Below are 18,090 nucleotides of genomic sequence, written 5' to 3' on the forward strand. Positions count from 1 at the left end.
ACCGCGTGGCCACTGGCGACTGGTGGAAGGTCAAAACATTACAAAACAGATGGCAAAAGGCAGTCGCGTCGCGTGACTGAGTGGCTTTGGGTGGCGAGCACCGGTGGGGGGCCGATTGCTGACACTCTGTAAGCGCCACGCTGGCGAGTTGCTTCGATTCCGGAGCTCTAAGGAACGTCTTCAGAAGAACTTACGGCAAGACTCCGGAGGTAACTGGATAACTGGATACCGGCAGGCGGTAAAGGAGCCGCATGGCACAGCATGAACCGTCATCGGGCGTCCCGGACGTTCGCCACGAGTGACAAGGCATGCGCGATGGGCGGTAATGAATTTTTAATTATCTCCATCCTTTATCAGTAGCGCGACGGTCAGGATTAACGCATCAAACTAAGAAATCCTCCCTGTCGAAGGGAGCCCCAGCATCGCTTCGCCAGCAGAATGCACTCCGTGGTTAATCATTTCATTTCACTTTTTTTCTTCTGCATCGAAGAAGCCATCGTCGCGATGACAGGCGATGAGCGCCCTCTAGCGGAAGAACGCTCTGCTGCTGCTGCTGCTGCACGTCACGGCATTGGTGTCAAATGAGGGGGGAAGCGCTAAAGGGGAGGAGGACACACATAGGGGCGGTAGTACTTACGGTAGATGTCGAGCTTCCAGCCATCCTCCTTGCCCGCATCCGGGATGACGGCCATCTCCGCACGGCACGACAAATATTTGCCCTTATCGTCGATGGTGGGCCGGAAGCTCAGTATCGAGACGGTAATGTTGCCATCCGGATCAGTCTGTAGAAACAGGGAACGAGAAGAGACGAGTTAAGATTAAAGCGAAGCGATAGATTAGAATTACATATGCACTTTCTAATTAGAGCGCGGTCGTGTGGGTATGTGTGTGCCTGTCAGCGTCGTTGGTGCCCGCTGCGCTATCGAGATCCTCACGAGAGCACCTCAGACGAGTACTATGAGATTCTGTTTTAGGATAATTTTGCTGATAGAAGCTCAATTCTGTGGCACGGGTTATCATCGGCTGAGAAGCATGCTCAGCATCAGCACCATCATGCTAATGCCATTTTCTGGGTCATTGGGTTTCGGATGTTGGCGATGATGACGCATGCGAGAGCTCTCTCTCTCTCTCGAGAGAGGAAGCAAGTCGGTTGGACTTTCGACTTAATGGCATTCCGGTAGGGATGGTAAATTTCAAAGGAACATTCACCACGGAAACCACTCCGGGAAGAAACAAATATTTGTGCCGGCTGGGCAAAGCGCTGGATAAAGGATAAAGCATCCAGCACGGCGCGGAGCTACATTTCCACAAACAAAGCCCATCTATCCCATTAGTCACTCCGTACCCCATCCGTCATCCGCGATGGCTGGTTGCCGGTCACCATCCATAGCACTGCTGCTCACCTTGCGGCTGCGGCTGCTGCTGCCTCTAGGTGCTACTACTGCTACTGTTGGAAAGCGCAAAACTACGATAAGACACGCTAACGACCTTCGTTAAACAGCCCCCCGAAAAACCGTTTTCATCCCGTATAAATAACGCCTCCCAAAAACTAATCACGTACACACCGCCCACCACCTACACCGCCCACCATCACTACCACTAGGTAGTTCCTTCCCCCGGAGGAAATTTCCGGAGGGAGCGTTTTTGGTTGGTCTGATTTGCCGCCCCTGATTGGCTTGGTACAGGTGAGGAGCAGGCTGAGCAGGAGGAGGACATGAGCTCATGTTTGCCAGGACCTTGTGTTCGTGCCACGGTCCCATTCGGGTCAAGTGAGATGACACTTTGTGACCGCCAACGCCTAGAAGCTCCCGTTGTTGTGGAAGGAGAAGTCGAGACGTGTCCAGCCGAGAGGAGAAGACGGTGTGTGTATGTGTGTGTGTGTGTGGGCAGGAGTGGCTGGTTAAGCCAACTTTCCTATCAGCTCCGCTACGATCAGGAAAGCGCCGGAAAAGCGTAGCCCTTTTTTTTTCGCTGGCTCTGGGAGATAGGCTTTTGGGACCTTCTTGAATCTGCCATTAGCACGAGATCCCGCTTCAGAAGTAAGGATCCGGACGAAGTATTTTCCGTGACCAGGCACAAAATCAAAGTGGGCCGGAACAATTTCTCTCTCTCTCTTCAAGGAAGTGCACTACTTGACACAGTTGCTTGAGTGTTGGAGTACCTGGGGACACGCTTCTCGCCATTGGAGTGTTAGTTGGGGAACTTTAACCACGAAATATTCAAATATTGATAACATCGTCTCATCTCATCGTGACGTCATAGCTTTTGGCGGATTTTCACCCTCTCACGGCACTACATAATCGGAATTTGTGGCCATTCCTGATGAATGTGTTGTGGTTTTCGGTATTGGTTGATACCATCACCGCTCTTCCCTTCTTCCACAACAATGCCGATGCCACAACAATGCTGCTGCAACATTCCCTATGGTTCGTCGGCGTGTTGGTTGGTCATGTGCTAATACGCGGAAGTTCGTATCGTTGTCTGTGTGTGTGTGTGGTTTTTGGGGTTTGCTTTTCCACGAACACGCGAAACCAGGCGAACCGAGAGACAAATAAAGCGTTAGAACAAACGATCACACGGGAGCGCGCGCGCGCGTGAAAATTCCGTTCCTGACTCCATCCAGCAGAGCCTTTTCCCGGTGCCGGTCGAAGGGGGTGTCACAATGTAATAAATTTGGTATTATTATTGTTATTATTGGGACGAAATTTGCATACAAATTGCAATTTTCTATCAACACCACAACCAGCGAACGCGGCTCGCTACCGAGTAAACCTGGCGCGGAACATGCGGACCGCGGCCCCGTTCTCTCATTTCCCCGTGCTACTGCTGCTGCTGCTGCTGCTGAGGTAGGAACGATATTCCCATACATCGGCAACCGGTACACCGGGGTCCTGGTGTGCCTTCCTTCTTCTGGTGCATTTTTGCCATCCCTTCCCGTTGTTCCCGTCCTGACCGAGGCACTGATTTCTTCGTGCACACCGTTGCTCACAGCGTTTGGGCGCCATTTTGCATGCTAATGCAAAACGGAGCGGCAACATCGTGAAAATGGATGCTGCGACTTCCGGTGTATGTGGCTGGCTGGCTAGCTGCAAATGGTGCGCTGCGCTATCAGCACACACACACACAAACACACACATGTGCGCGCCCATCGTCTTGTCACATGCTGCTGCAGTTGCTCCTGCAGGGGAAGGGGGGTGAGCGTCAACAGATGCGGGATGAAAACGCGTTGACAGTTCCGTTGACTTAGGGGCTGCAAAAGAGAAGCAGTCCACGACGGCCATGCAATGCAATGCAATGAGCTGTCAATCCAGGTAGGCGCACAGGAAAAGGCACAACAAAATGCGGTAGAGTAAGGAGCCATGCTCTTGGCAAAAAAAAGGGAAACACACATACTGTGCACCGTCTGGCAGCCGGTGGATATGGAAAGCGGAAAAATGCGGAATGAGGCGGAGGAAAATGGGACGCATTTTTATGCAAAATAAGGCTACATGACAATTCCCGGGAGCGCGCTTCCGTGTAGCGACGGTGTAAAGACAATTATGTATCATGTGCTCTCTCTCTCTCTCTCCCTCGTGCCTTCCGGGTTCTGAGTTTCTGCGTTTTTTTTTAATCAAATGTCGCGTGAAATCAGTGACAACACCGTGAGAAGGGTGCATTAGCGGTGACAAGTATTGGGTTACAAGTTTCATTTACATGTGCCGGCCGACCGGCTTCTCCCGGGTTGATGGGTGTTAAATTACTATGCTAATGTAGTTATGCAAATGCAGCGGGAAGCTGTTCGTATGGAAAGTCACGTTTGTGGCAACCATCTGTCACGAGATGTTTCTTAATCAAATAGATTATATTTTTCCAAAAAAATAAAAGAAGATAATCCATGTAGGCTCAATTCACTTTAAAGATGGCGCTCTCGATGAAATTCCAACTGCACTCCACAGATGGTTTTGTAGTGAGGATTGAATAATTGAAACTCGGGCACACGATCTCTAACCACACACACACACACTACCCTGGCGCACCACGGGATGGAAGCGTCGGCACCAGGTTTTTGCACCGGCGCCAGGCGTGGAAACGGAAATTGAAAATTGAAATCATTATTTTAACCACCGACGGTGACGGTGCGTCGACCGCAACGGGTCAACGTGTTGAATCCGGCTCGTCTGCCACCTTCCTTCCCATCATCATCATCATCATCAACATCAGCACTGCCACCACCAACACCTCTCACCGCTTACCAGACACCAGACAATGGGATCGCTGGGATCGTGCGCAGCAGCACAGCAACAACAACAACAAAAAAGAGGACTAATTGGATAGGCGTTAGAAGTGATGTAGCGTAAAGTGTGGGCTTGGCAGTTTCCCGTCTGCTCCTTCTCTGCAGGAACAGAAGGCCCATTTCCCACCGTACCGCCACCGTGGAGCGTCCGTTTTAGCGACCATCCCAGCTAGAGGTTGGTCGGCGTTTTTTGGGGCCTTTGGGGCCTCGATGAAAACAAACCAAAAAAAAAACCTCGAGAAAAAGGTCGACCAGCTGCCATCGGCCTGTTACACCTGCCAGCGAGTGGTAAGCGAACCGTTATGATTGCGTCCTTTCAAAACATCTTTTCACGCGCGACAAATTAATACCCGCGTGCAGGCGCGCGCGGCTTGTCGCGATGGGATTAGATCTGATCGAAGCCGTGAAAATCCAGGGGATCCAAATTGAGGAAGCCTAGCCACCTCGGGTTCATTAAGGATCAAGAGGTGTCAACGAGGATTGTGAGCAGGTGAAGCAAACACGAACTCTGTGGTGGTTGTCGAGGGTTTTTAAGTAGTACGATGGTTTGGTTAAGGTTTTACTCTGCTGAATGCACTTCAGTTCTTGCGGTTTGTCGGTTGCACCGTTTGATCCAGCATAAGCTGAAAATGCAATTAAGTGCAATGCAACTCCAATTTGACAAACTAATGAAGCTCTGATCCACGGTATTGCTTTATCGTGGTTTGTGTTCCAGTATGACGGTATGTCGAGTTAAATAAAATAATTATCCATTGTCGATAGCGTTTCCATTCGTATTTTTTTATGTTTCGCCAAACGAAAAGCAACTTTTTTCGCTTGCAAAATGCAGGAATTGTGTTCATACTTTCAATGGGGAACAGAATGACGCTTGAATCATTGTCATTCATTCTGCAAAACCTCTCTTTGTCTCGATTGACTCAATTTTTGCGACAGCTGCTTACATATTTTCCTCCTCAACGTTTAATTGTGTGGAAACATATCCACAGCTTCAAAAAATCATTTTCATATTCGAGAGCTTTAAAATAAATTTTAAAATGGCAGATTTGTTGGGTTTAATGTTGTATCTCATGCAAACTGTGGCGTTTAATTTTTGTTTTCAATTTGTGTTAAACATTGAATGCAAATCCCTTTTGCCACAAAAGCTGATATTTTTTCATGCATGTTTCCTTTTTGTTCTACCTTAATGAACAATATTCTGATCGATTATTGTATGGCACAACATTATGATTTCAGCTTGTTGGTCGCCAGTACTGTGTCTTGTTTAAAGCACAGAAGCTTAATTACGCCCCTAGTATTACAAGCAAAGCACTTAAAAGGGCAGCGATCTGGCGCGGCATTAAATAGCAGCCGATAAACATTCCACCAATCACCATTACATCATGTAGTTAAATGTTTTCCATTAATAAACCTATTAAACGCGTTGCTGTTTTGCTGCGCGAACTACAGCGCTACAATGTAATAACAATGGCGCCGTTTACAGGAATCTTGCATGTTTAAAGCAACATCACTCACTCTCTGGTGCGTCCTCTCCTGCCGCTTGCAAACCACAGGCGAATACGGTGAATCCATTTCCTCCCGTTGGTTTTTATTTTTTGCCGCTGTTCCGTGACACAAAATCATTAGCAATTCAGCATTCAGCGTAAACCGAGCGACGTTGAGCAAATGTGTTGCTGACAGCACGGAACACACGATGAAAGGCAGGGGGAGGGGAGAGGAGTGTGGATGGTCAGCCCAACGAGCCCTTTATTTATGTTTCATTTCAATTCCATCCCACTCGACTCGCCACTCGATGCCAACCGCAAACCATTCCGTAGAGTCCATCGGGTGCGCCAGTCTATATTGGCCAACCTTCTGGTTTGCCTTCTGCTGGGGGTGATGGTGGTGGTGGGGGTTCGGGAGGGCGAGGAGGCCGTTGGTGTTTGCATTCACTTGCAACACACTCGGTGCAGTGTGCTTACCGCAAATGGTGATAAAATGGTGGAGCGTTTTTCTAAACTCCACGGTCACGGTCGTTGAAGGGTAAACAAAAAATGAAAATCCCGCCCGTGGGATGCAAAACATGGAAAAAATGTCCCAAAAAAAATGGGTTTGTAACATACGTCATGTGTACAAACAGCGGATGACAATAAAGCGTTGCACTTCCGCCGTTGCGGTCTGGCCGCCGCCCGTTTTAATCGTGCCATCGTGGGCATGCCGCTCGAGAATGTTTAATGATGTTGTAGCGAACGTTTTCCGCGGTTGCACGAACCGTCACCACAGCAGCAGCAGCAGCAGCAGCACCATCGGGAGTGGCACAGGACACCGCAGCTCCCCCCACACACGCCCACATCCCAAACCGTGACTCAACTCTAATGATACAAAATCATGATGATGTAATGTAATCACCGCGAGCACGACATTCCGGTGATCCCGCGGGTGGAAGGTCACTAACCACATCAAAGTCAAACCAGTTGGGACCGGTTTGGTGCAACAAACGCCCGCTCCGTGACCTCCCATCATCATTGACCATCGGCCGAGGATCAGCAAGTCAGGCAAGTATTGTTAAGGCCTACGAGCGCACACATTTTCATTTGCTGCATTTTTAATGCTCGCGAGGTGAGGAGGCATTGATTTCCGAGGACCTTTGGACCGAAATGCGATTCCAAAATGCGCTTCGTAAATTAAGCCGCACAATAATTTAGCTGACAACGATCGGTATTCGTGGAACGATTGCCCGAGCTTCCGGATGAATAATTGGAAAGAGATTTATTCGGAAATTCGGATTGCATAGTTCCACGAAAGGTAGAACATTTACGGTAGCAACGCAATGTGTGCTTCGATTTGATTTGAGGTTTTTCCAATTTGCTTATTTGAATTATTTTCTATTAAAAATTCCTAACGCTGATGCTAACATTGTTTTGTGATTTTTGGAGTGTAAATCTTTGGAATTCGAAAGCGAGAAATTTGTATGAACCCCACACAGGACATCCGTTTTAATTAATTCTCGTATGCTACAACCGAAAAGATATGCAGCATAAAATCATTCCCCAAAAGCCGGCGTTGACCTTCTTCAGCAACACACAACTTTTCGGCACATCACACATACGGCAGACCCAGCGCAGCGCTAGCGCAGATATCCTGGAACAGATAAGACAACGACTTACCGTCTCCTGATGGCCCCGCATCTGCGTGCTGCCCTTCCACCAGGTGATGGTTGGTGCTGGCCGCGAGCCAAGCACCTCGCACTGCAGATCGTACGTATGGTTCGCCGACAGTGGACGGTTTTTGCCCTGCAATCGCACCGATAAAGGCCGTACTGTGAAGAAGGAGAAGCAGAACGGAAACGGGGGATAGAATTAGTGTGGGGGGTGGGAGGCTTAATGTTGGCGACGAACTATACTATTTCATTTAAACATTCAACAACCAATCCGAAACCTCCGAGTTCAATTAATGGCTGGATCACTTTAGGAATTTAGACATTAGAGAGTGTGTGTGTGAGAGAAAGAGAGAGAGACGAGAGAGACAAGACCAATGCCGTAGACGGTAAATCCGGAAGGTATTAATCCAATCTGCTCTCGAAGCAGCAGACAGCCAGACAGACACGAAAGACACGAGAGACACGGTAGACTCGAGAGATGAAACTTCAAACGCCCGAAACCACATGACATGAACAGGCACTCCGGAACACCCCCCACCCTTGGAATGCGGACACTTCTTCGGCTTCGGCCGTTTTCGGTGCTGGGGATTTGAAAGCTGCTGCTGCTGCTGCTGCTGCTGCTACCGATTAATCCACTCCATTTCCCGTCCGGCGAGCAGCGAGAAGCACTTTGACATTAGCCCAAAAACCTCTGCAGTGCGCACACCGCGCCATCGCATGCGTCTTGCGAAAACCCCTTAGTTCGTCCCCACGGGGACACTTTTCGTTCGCAAGTGGATCCGATTTCGATTCCAATCCGGTTCAGGCTCACCACCCCAGGGGCGGTACGCGGCTGGCTGTCACCATCGTCACGGGGCCCAATCATCGGATCGGAGTCCGTTATTAATCGGATATTAAACCAAGGGTCTTCGTCTCGTGGGGATCATTTGCTCATCGAACCGCCGGTTGGTCGGTGGTCTGAGGTTGATGTGAAAGGTGATTATCGATATGTCTCGGTGCGTGTGTGCGCGTGTGTGTGCAAGCACCGTGTGATCCCGTGATTCCATGCGAGACGGATTTCCCCAGACAGGATAATGTGCGAGGATTCCAACGATTGTCCGGGGACCTAAGGGGAAACCCATTCCCAAATGGCGACGATGATGATGCTGATGATGATGATGAGCGGATGGGCTTTGAAACAAATCGAACAGTTTGGCTTATGGCGGTGGAAGTAGCCTCTTAAGACCAATCCCCGAGATCGAGAGTCAGGTGGATGAAGCTTTCATCAATTCCGTTGGATGAAGCTTCGCCCCCGAATTGGCTTAATGCCGGATTCGAATGTTAAAGCTTTCGAGGCATTGATTTCGAGGTGAATAAAGTAGAAAACAAAAATGGTTCGACACACGCGCACAGTCACAGCCAATTAATTCGTTTTAATGAGAGCAGCATGTCCGGGAGGGGGCGAATGCAAATAGGTCATCAGGTTATCGTTGACAGTTATCGCTTCATATTGCCCGGAGCGTCGCAATCGAGGCAATCGGAAGTAGAATCCATATAAATGTAATATGAAAAAAGGACCAACGAAAAGAAGGAAAATTGATTTTCACTCGAAAAGAGACACACAACGGACGGTACCAACGATAAAACTCATTCATTCCAAACGAACGCTCGCTTTATGCTGGGTCACGCGCCAAGCCACCGATCCCGATATGTGGCGACGGCGAGAACATCAAAAAGTTTCAATTCCTCGCAAGCCCCACAAGCCCTGATTCATGTCTGCGCTTCTCTCTAAGTGATACGACCGCTTCCAGCAGTCAAGGAGTGACGAGAGGATGGCGAGGAAATAAAACTTTTCCCTACGTCATGAATTCATTGTGTCTCTTCATTTGGTGATGAGAAATCGACAGAGAGAGAGAGAGACGAAGCAACATTGATGCACGAGATGGATCATGTCCGACCGTTGATGACGGCAATGATGATGATGATGATGGCGGCGATGAGGATGATGAGGATGATGAAAGAAAACTTTGATGCTGCTGCTGAAAAATTTATTTAATAAAAGCATAAAATCTCAGCGGGAAGTTCGCTTTCAGAGTCAATTAAATTATCAATTTTCCATCTCCCTCGCCATCGTTGGCCCCAGTCCCGGCCCCGGGGAGGAACTGGCCCTTGACTGGCGAGCGTGAAACTTTGCCGTTCTGCCACCCCCCGGACTCTTCCGTCTGCCACTTCCGGACGCACAGAGAGAGATACGGATGGAATAAAGCGAGAGTGCCTCGCCTGTGAGCCGCGGCGAGCACTACTCGATAATGGAAAATGGATCGGCGGAAGCGAATCCCGAATCCGAATTGAAAACCTCCCCCCTTCCCCGCCCCGCCACACCGACACCGGGGCTCTTAAGGCGCCCGAAGTGATTGGCGGTTCGTCGGCGAAAGCGATATCACCGTTAATGCCATTATGCTTCGCTCCACGATCCGGGGGAAGCTCGGGGATGGATTTCGGTGTGCCAGGTCTGTCATTTGGCACACTTTACGGCTTAACCGTTGGTTGGTTGGGTGGTCGGTACTTTTTGGCAATTTATTGAATTCTATTTTATTATGCTTGCATCTAGTAGCATAACCTCATCCTCGGTGTTGCTTTCATATTAGCTGAATCCATTTGCTTTTGGAATCAAATAAAAAATCCAGTATTTAAAACTCAAAGCCGAGCAGAAGCATCATCATCATCATCAACACCGCATAATCAGCCACCTGTAGCCAGCCGAGTTTAATTTCTTAAATAACCATCACCTGGAGGGGTGGTGGCGCGAAATGCTTCGATGATTCGCCCCTAAAGCACGCCCATAATCATAATTCAATGCTTCGCAACCCACCCCGGCCCGGACGAGGGACGACGGCGACCATCCGGCGGCTCTAATTAGGTGGAAAAGCAGTTTAGTTGCGGCAGTTCCGCAAATCGACCGTTCAAATGATGTGCCAAAGGGAACGGTACGCAATCTTCCCGGCCAATTGAAAGCTGTCAGATGCAGCAGCCCTGCTGTGGTGGTGATGGTGGTGTCAAGGGAGGGGGATTAATTTGTTGAAGTGTGATTTTTTGACGCCGATTCTTCCGGTTCCGGAAGAATCCTCGAGCGCTGCGGCCGCCGCGGCCTACTGACAGGTAATTAATCATCGATTCGGTTGAGCTCACGGGCCAACATTTGCTAGACGAAGGCGAGGTCGCCCACCTTGGCCTGGACTGGAAATCGGGAGTGTTTTATCGTTTTTTGAAAGTAAGGATGCGGTTTCCGAAAATAAGAGCTACTGCCGTCAATCAATTGCTGGGAATGCTTTGGCTCCGGGGTGACGTGAAATGAGATGTTAAAAAGGCCAGAAAGGTCACAGGAACGCGGAGTTAGAACGATCGATGGATTAGAATTTTAAGTTGATGTCATTTCGGGGCTCATTTTGGTTTCGATACTTAAGACCAGCCATGTTGAATGGCTTTAAATGTCATGTGGTCATATTAAGATTTTTTTAGCTTAAGGATGTTTTTTTCAGAGTTTTTTGTGATGAAATCGACAATGCTTTGATTATTTTGACGTTCCATAAAATTGCAAGCGGTTGCTTTGATCATAAGCGAGCAGATTGCTAAAGTTACGTCAATCCGAACCACAGAGCAACTGTCAATTGATGAATCAACTTCATAATCGAATAACACTCTGCTGGTTAGTACAGAAAACAAATTGGATGCATCCTTCCATCCACGCTCGCAGCTAATAACCACCACATGCTGCTTCCACACACACATCACACTACCGGTTGTTGACAACATATTGCAGAGGGAGAAAGACAAAAAAAAACAGTAAAAAAACCGCAAAAATTGTTTGATTTACATTCATGAAAACCGAATATGCAACCGAAGTAAACAAGTGTTGCGCAAAATTCCTGTAATCAAACCAAGAGATCCTCTCGTACCCTGCACACCTCCCGGGCTTGGATGACCGCTGATGCTGATGAGTTGCAAAGTCAGGGCCCGAATATGTTGCACCGTCACCGGTAGAGTGTCCCCTCCTCGCGGCGCCACGGTGCCGGTAATCTAATAAAAATGCGATGCAATTTTGCATTTTTGCCCGCAGCGTTCGCCCGGTCAAAACCACCGGAAATAAACATGAATTTTGATGAAAGAAACGGAGAAAACCAAAGAGCGAGGGAGAGAGAGAGGGAACGGATGAAGGATGACCTGGTGCTGCACCGCAGCAGCATCAGCAGCAGTCATGCAGTCATGCAGTCGTGATAACAGCTGCAACAGCGATACATGGCGAGATGATGGCGAGTGATTTGATTTTCCTTTCCGAGCGAATCAACCGAAAAGTGCGATTGTGGAAAGCGGAGCGGGGCGAGGGTATGTTAAAGGGATGCAAACACACTCACATACACACGCGGGTGCGCCCTGGGACACTTTGCATTTGGAAGGAATGTGGAACAAATTTTCATCGCTGCGGGATATGCAGCGGAACACTACTGACCGTCGAAGTGGAACAGTAATTGAATTTTGGCCTCCGCCCGAAGCTACGAGCCCTTGCTGGACCGCTCCACCGTCCGCTGGCTCCAAAGTGGACAACTTTATCAACAACTTTTGCCGGTGACGCATCCAGTGTGACCACACCACCGTGTGCACTTGCGACAAACTCGGTTACCATGCAGACGAACCGAGAGCCGACATGTATGTGTGTGTGTGTGTGTGTGTATGTGTGTGTGTGTGTATGTGTGTGTGTGTGTTCCTTCAACGAGAATAGCCACTAGCTGGGAGCAACAAAACTCGAAAAGTAAAGGGCCAATAGAACCGAAGGCAAAAAAATATGCAGCTTGATCTCCGGGATCAACCGGGCTCCAAGGGAAGGTTTGTGGTCGAGAACATGTCGAGTTTCAAAAGCGAACCGAAGGAGGAGAAGAAGAAAAAGAAGGAAAGATGGAGTGCATCTTGTGCCGTTCCAGTTTGTGTGTACAACAGGTCCTGTAAAAAGGATAACGAGTTCACCGGACACAGAGAGAGAGAGAGAGAGAGTGTGTGAGCTAATGCTGTTGGTCCCTGGCACAATTGCGATGGTTCGTTGGATTCCCTCACATTCACACACACAGTCTCTCGCTCTCTCTCTTCTACAATCGAAACGAACCGCCGGATCGATTCGAAACGCCAATCGAATTGGAGATGAATTTTTAAGTGAAAGTCCATTAGTCAGGCATTTCCCAGACCATGGCATTAGCACATGGCGCGGTCCCTGACGTAGCACTCCGGGCTTTCGGAGTAGAGGAACGTTACATTTGCCGCAGAATCGTTTGCTTTTTCGCTTTTCTTTCTTTGCCCCACAGCGTTCAGCGCGCGGCAAGAAAAACAGCCATTAAGCACTGTTTGGCGATTGGCGGTCGCAGCCGAGTCCCTGCAGCGAGTCCAGTAATCATTTATCGGCGATCGGCGACGGCGAAGTGGTAGAAGAAGAAAATGGAGCTCCCCACCCCAGCAGTGACACCACCAGCTCCACCGGCACAAGCTGTGGTAGCACATGCCGCGAACAACAAAGCGAGTCCTTCCTTGCTGCGCCAAGGCGACCGCGACTAAATGGCGACATCAATTAGTGACGAACGATTTCACTACGATTAAGGCCGGTGCCCATGGTGCTTGAAATCGGAGCCGCCATTTCAAGGGGGAGGAAGCGATAGAGAGAGAGAGAGAGAGAAGAGAGAGAGAGAAGAGAGCGTCACTTTTTCATGCTTCGATGGACCGCGGGTCTTTGTTGCGGTTTGTAAGGACTTGGACTTCTTTGAAGAACCAATCTATTGCGATCCATTCCATTGAGTGAACGCGTATATCGATACACGACAGGAGCCAGTAGAGTTCTAAGAAGCTCGAAGCTCTTTGTGACGTTTGTTGGCGGGTTTTTGCGCTCTCCGTTGAACCATTAACGCCAGTGTGCGATTGCATGACGGATTGTCGTGGCGCTAGAAGAACGTCACTACAACGAACGGTCAAACATAATTGAAAGAAGTCGGGGAAAGAAACACATTAGCCGTGGCCACACGGGGCGAAAACTCTAGCGCAAACGAAAAAATTAATGCCAAAACATTTACGCTTGCCGTTTACATGCTGTCAAACGATTATAGGTCCGTGGAGCGTAAAACCTAGAGTAAAAGCTGTTTGCAAACGGAAGGGCTCGCAATATGTTCTATTTGTGGTTTACATTGATAGATAGTGATCATTGCTAGTGTGTTCAATCCTTTTCTTCCACAAAACGATTTTAATTTCCTCAACCCGGCCACGTAAACATATCGAAGCGTAAACGATTTGGCATTAATTTGTAAATTTGCGCGCAAATTTTCGCTCCGTGTGGCCACGGCTATTGAACTCTCTGTTGAAACTCGCCAATACCATTCTTCTAAACCAACGAACGAACCAACGAACGAACGAACGGCGCCTGCACCGGATACCGGACGGATTGTTGAATTATGGCCCATCGAATCCCTGACTTCCCGATGGCCATCTACAGCGTGAACAGTTCCGCGAGGTCCCCTTGGCAAATCAAAGTTCAACTGCAGCGATTCCGTATCGAAGTCGAAGTCCCGGGGAGTGGGATTTTTGTAAAATAAACCAATGATAAATGGCCAGTGCGCCGGCGCTCATCCCCAATTTGACCGTCGCCGACACACTCATCGTCGGTGATTCATTGTGCCCGATTGTGCCGCTCACTCCACGTGCGCTCTCTTTCTCTCTCGCTAAATCCGGAACCGGAACCGGAACACCCTTTTCCTGTTGCGTTACCGGGGACCGTTCGACAAGAAACGGATGCCAACCGTTGCTGCAACAGATCTCCTTCTCACCTCTGCTCACCTCTCGTCGTAGTTGTGGTTTTTTTTTTGTTGCTCGCAACATGTATTGTCGAGCTTAAAACCATCGAACATATCGGTGACCGTTTTTGAGACGAGACGCGAAGAGGAGACGCAGGTAGCGGGCGACACCCGTAACGATAAGTGTCCCTTGGGTGATGTCCAGTGGCTTCTGGTTACCGTCGTGGAAGGAGTCGTGGAAAGTCAGATCGTTCAGAATCGCCGGTTGGTGGCGGTGGTGATAAATCACCGATGAGGTTCACCTGCTGCTGTTAGTGAACCGGTGTCAGTTCGCTAAACAGACCTCGCGACTGGCTACAAACACCAGTCACCAGTGGACGGTGGTCACGGGGGAGTGTCCGGTTGCTCCGGGTGAAGATGGATAGCAGCGGAACTCGCAGCAATGTGACTTTTGATCTGAATTGATGCTCTCGCGTTCGCATTCGTAGAAGGCGGGGGGGGTTTGCTGTGTTTGGTGCTTGGAACGGATTGCATAAATTGTCCGATAAAGGACAATAAGGGGTAAGAAAACCACTAGGGAGATACCTGTTGGGCGTTTAATTGTCCAGAAGTGAGCACTTTGGGGATTTCGCTCATAATCTCTATATGGTCTGTTAGTTACTGATAAGGGATGCATCGTTATGTGTGGTTTCAACTGTAAATCTCCTTTAAAATTAAAGCAATGACTGATACGAACTTATTTATAGCGCTTATAAATGATAACTAAAGTCAAAAAATAGATTTATCTCTCGTAAGTTCGTTTAAAGCCATCGTTGATTGATCCAACAAAGACACATTAATCGATCGTAGCCAATCGTAGTACTGGGTCATGATAAAACTATGTCACGATAAGAAAGGCAACTAAAAAGTGGAAATGACGAATGAAAAAAAAAGGTTGAGAGCGGCTACAATTACATAAAAAATTTGTAAAAAACCTTCCCTGTCAAAATGGCATTATTTTGCAAATGCAAAAAATACTTAAAGACCACGAAAAACAGACGAATTTTAGAAATAAAAAGAAACTCTTGTTAAAGAATCATAAACTGGTCTCAATCACTGGCCAAAAGAATTTAGAAAACACTTGGTCAAAAACATATCACGCTACAGTTATTTTTTACTTTGTCTATACATTGTTTAATTAGGTATTTCAACATTTGGTGCTGTTTTTCTCCTACTGTAAAATCACTTTATTGCTCCATTGTATATACTTACGGTTCATGTCGAGCGTGATGGAGGCCGATATCGGGTTCGTCACGTTGTTGTTGGCCGCCTGGCAGGTGAACACCGATTTCAGGTGCTTTCGCTCCAACCGATGCAGCACCAGCGTGTTCCTGACACGCTTGTCCGACAGCACCACGGACGTGTTGTTAATGACTTTATTATCGTACCACCACTGAACCTTCGGCAAAGGGCGACCTGTCGAAACGGTTGAAAGAGAGAGAGAGAGAAGAAGAGAGCATAGAAAAATCAGGCTATTAGATGAAAAGATCAAAACCAGGCACCATCGGGCCTGTCCAATCCGCATCAATCCCGATCAAAGCGAAGTGCCGCTGACTTCCACAAATGCTAATCATTCTTCGCTTCACCTCATCGGCAGTGGCACTTTCATCCGATTAGTGCTTCATCGGTGCGTTGCAACGATTATGCGCTCGATTAGAAAATGCCAAAAGATTCCCGGAACGCCTCGTGAATAGGACTTCATCTGCTCGATGCCGGGAATTCGAAATACTTTATCATTCCTCACTGCCGTTAAAGCTTACCTCCGGTCGAGATGCACGTAATGTTGATGGTGGCACCCTCGTTGTACGGTCCCAGGATGTAGTGACGGATGTGCGAACCCTTCTCGTCCACTATCAGCAGCTTCTCCGGAGGCACTACAACGGAAGTAACGACAACGAAACGTTAATGAACATTTATGGTGACAAAAGTACATTTCCGACATTGCCACGTCGGTAAAAGGAGAGGAGGAAAGTGGCATGATGGAGAAGCAATGAGGCAATCGCTCGTCTGTCCCTCCCCTCACGAGCCAAGGAAAGGAATTCGCATTCGCCTTCGGACGCCTTGGACCGAAAACAACATTTGCTACGACGACGTAACTGTAACATCAATTTTCTTCACACCAGCGAATGCGAATGGGGCATCGGTAGGGGAGAAGGACAGTGTCAAAGCAACAAGCCCAGCCCCGAAAAACCGACTGCAATTGCACCGACCAACACACACACCCCACCAGTGGCCGGTGCGGTCACAGATAAACAAGCGAAGCGAATCCCGGTCCTAAACCAAAACCGGGAGAGTAAAGCAACAGAGAGAGAGAGAGAGTAGTGGCCCCGGGAGTCGCCCGGTTACGGTTACGGGGCAGGTCCGGTCGGTGACATTTGGCTGCAATAAATTTACACCCTTCCAAAATGAGGGTTGCATTTTCGGGGTCTGGGGCATGATGGGGAGGTCCGTTTTCCTCTTTCCCGATGTCTCTGTAGCGCACCACAAACGCAGCAAGGAGAGTTAGTTATTCAACGCAAAATGGGTTTGTTTATCCGCTTGATAAACTGACGTTGGCGCCTGGTGGTTGCTTTGATGTCGCTCTCTCACTCTTTCTCTCGGTGAACCGCAACTAATGGATGCAAATGGTGTGGACTACTTGGATCGCGACTGTCCCCAAATGCTCCATTTGAATTCACTCCAAATGGGTTGCAGAAATGGGTGGCCGAATGGTGGAATCGGCAAATGGTGGAATGGAATTAATTGGGAAATTTAAAAATTCACCCCCAACCGCACTTGCTTACGTCACTGCTATTCGTACTAATGTTCATCATCATGGGGATGGGAAAAAGACAGCATTGCAGTGGCACTGTCAAAGTGAGAGACAGCTACAGAGCCTACTACAAAACGCCCAGACAAGCTTCCCGTGTGCGTTTCCCCCAGAGTGCCAGTCAGTTTTTCGACATTTTCATCTTGCACCCTCAACCCCATTTCGAGTTCTCATTTAAGCTTTAGAGGGGGCCATCCTAACCCAACCACATTTGCCTGCATCTGTCTCGGAGGGCTCGTAGCAACCAACCAAACATTCCCGTTCTGATGCCCCCCCCCCCCCCTCCTCCACCGATCGCGCTGTCATTCGGGAATGTTACACCGCAGTTATAAATTATGCGCTCACTGGGCTCGGCGCTTATGCTGAGGTTGTGGCGATGGGGGTTTTGTGTGCTTGTCCCCCCGATCCCGGACGTTTGTTTTGCGTTTTGTTTTGTGGCCAACAAATGCACCGTTAGTGGGCGTTAGCAGCAACAGCAGCAACAGCAACAGCAACAGGAATGTTGATCGTGTGCGAGTGCATTGCAGTCTAATAAATTGCGAGAAAGAGAGAAGGGAGACGCGACGGTGTCACTGGTTCGGGGGTTGGGGTTGAAAGTTCAAAACATTTGGAATGCGTGCCATTGGTAGCAAAAATGGGAAAACAAAATACCACTTCGTTGGTGTAGGTTCCCCTTTTTGGAACTGGAATTCGATGAGTGCAGGCGCATCGGTTGCATACCATAATACGCCTCTGCATCTTCGATGATAAATGGTGTTTCCGTGCAGGTTCCAGTGCCTCAAGGATCCGGTGTGGATCAGGAAGGTATGCAGCTGCTCCAACCAGGATTGACCGATCGGAATCGGGTAATCCGTTCCTCTGGCGATTGATACGCTCTCTCCATTACGCCTACACCATAATCCAATTTGCATGTGCATCACATCTCTTATCGCATCGCATCACCGGTGGCCATTTTGCATAAAATATAAAGACCTCCACCGACGAGACGAGGCGCTCTTGTGGCGGTGAGCGAGAGAAATGATTCTTTCAAATC

General features: G+C 48.7%; 1 protein-coding gene across 3 annotated transcripts in view; it reads right to left on the bottom strand.

The window, feature by feature from the left end:
* Positions 1-18,090, bottom strand: part of LOC125948826 (nephrin) — a 135,708-nt gene that overhangs the window by 30,534 nt on the left and 87,084 nt on the right. For all 3 annotated transcript variants that reach the window (XM_049675289.1, XM_049675291.1, XM_049675288.1), the window contains exons 5-8: positions 16,009-16,122; positions 15,461-15,664; positions 7,417-7,568; positions 638-782 (exon numbers count right to left, since the gene is read on the bottom strand). In XM_049675289.1, coding sequence (XP_049531246.1) covers positions 638-782; positions 7,417-7,568; positions 15,461-15,664; positions 16,009-16,122 — 615 coding nt within the window. The remainder of the gene's footprint in view (positions 1-637; positions 783-7,416; positions 7,569-15,460; positions 15,665-16,008; positions 16,123-18,090) is intronic.

Source organism: Anopheles darlingi, chromosome 2 (genome assembly GCF_943734745.1).
Source record: "Anopheles darlingi chromosome 2, idAnoDarlMG_H_01, whole genome shotgun sequence".
NCBI lineage: Eukaryota > Metazoa > Arthropoda > Insecta > Diptera > Culicidae > Anopheles > Anopheles darlingi.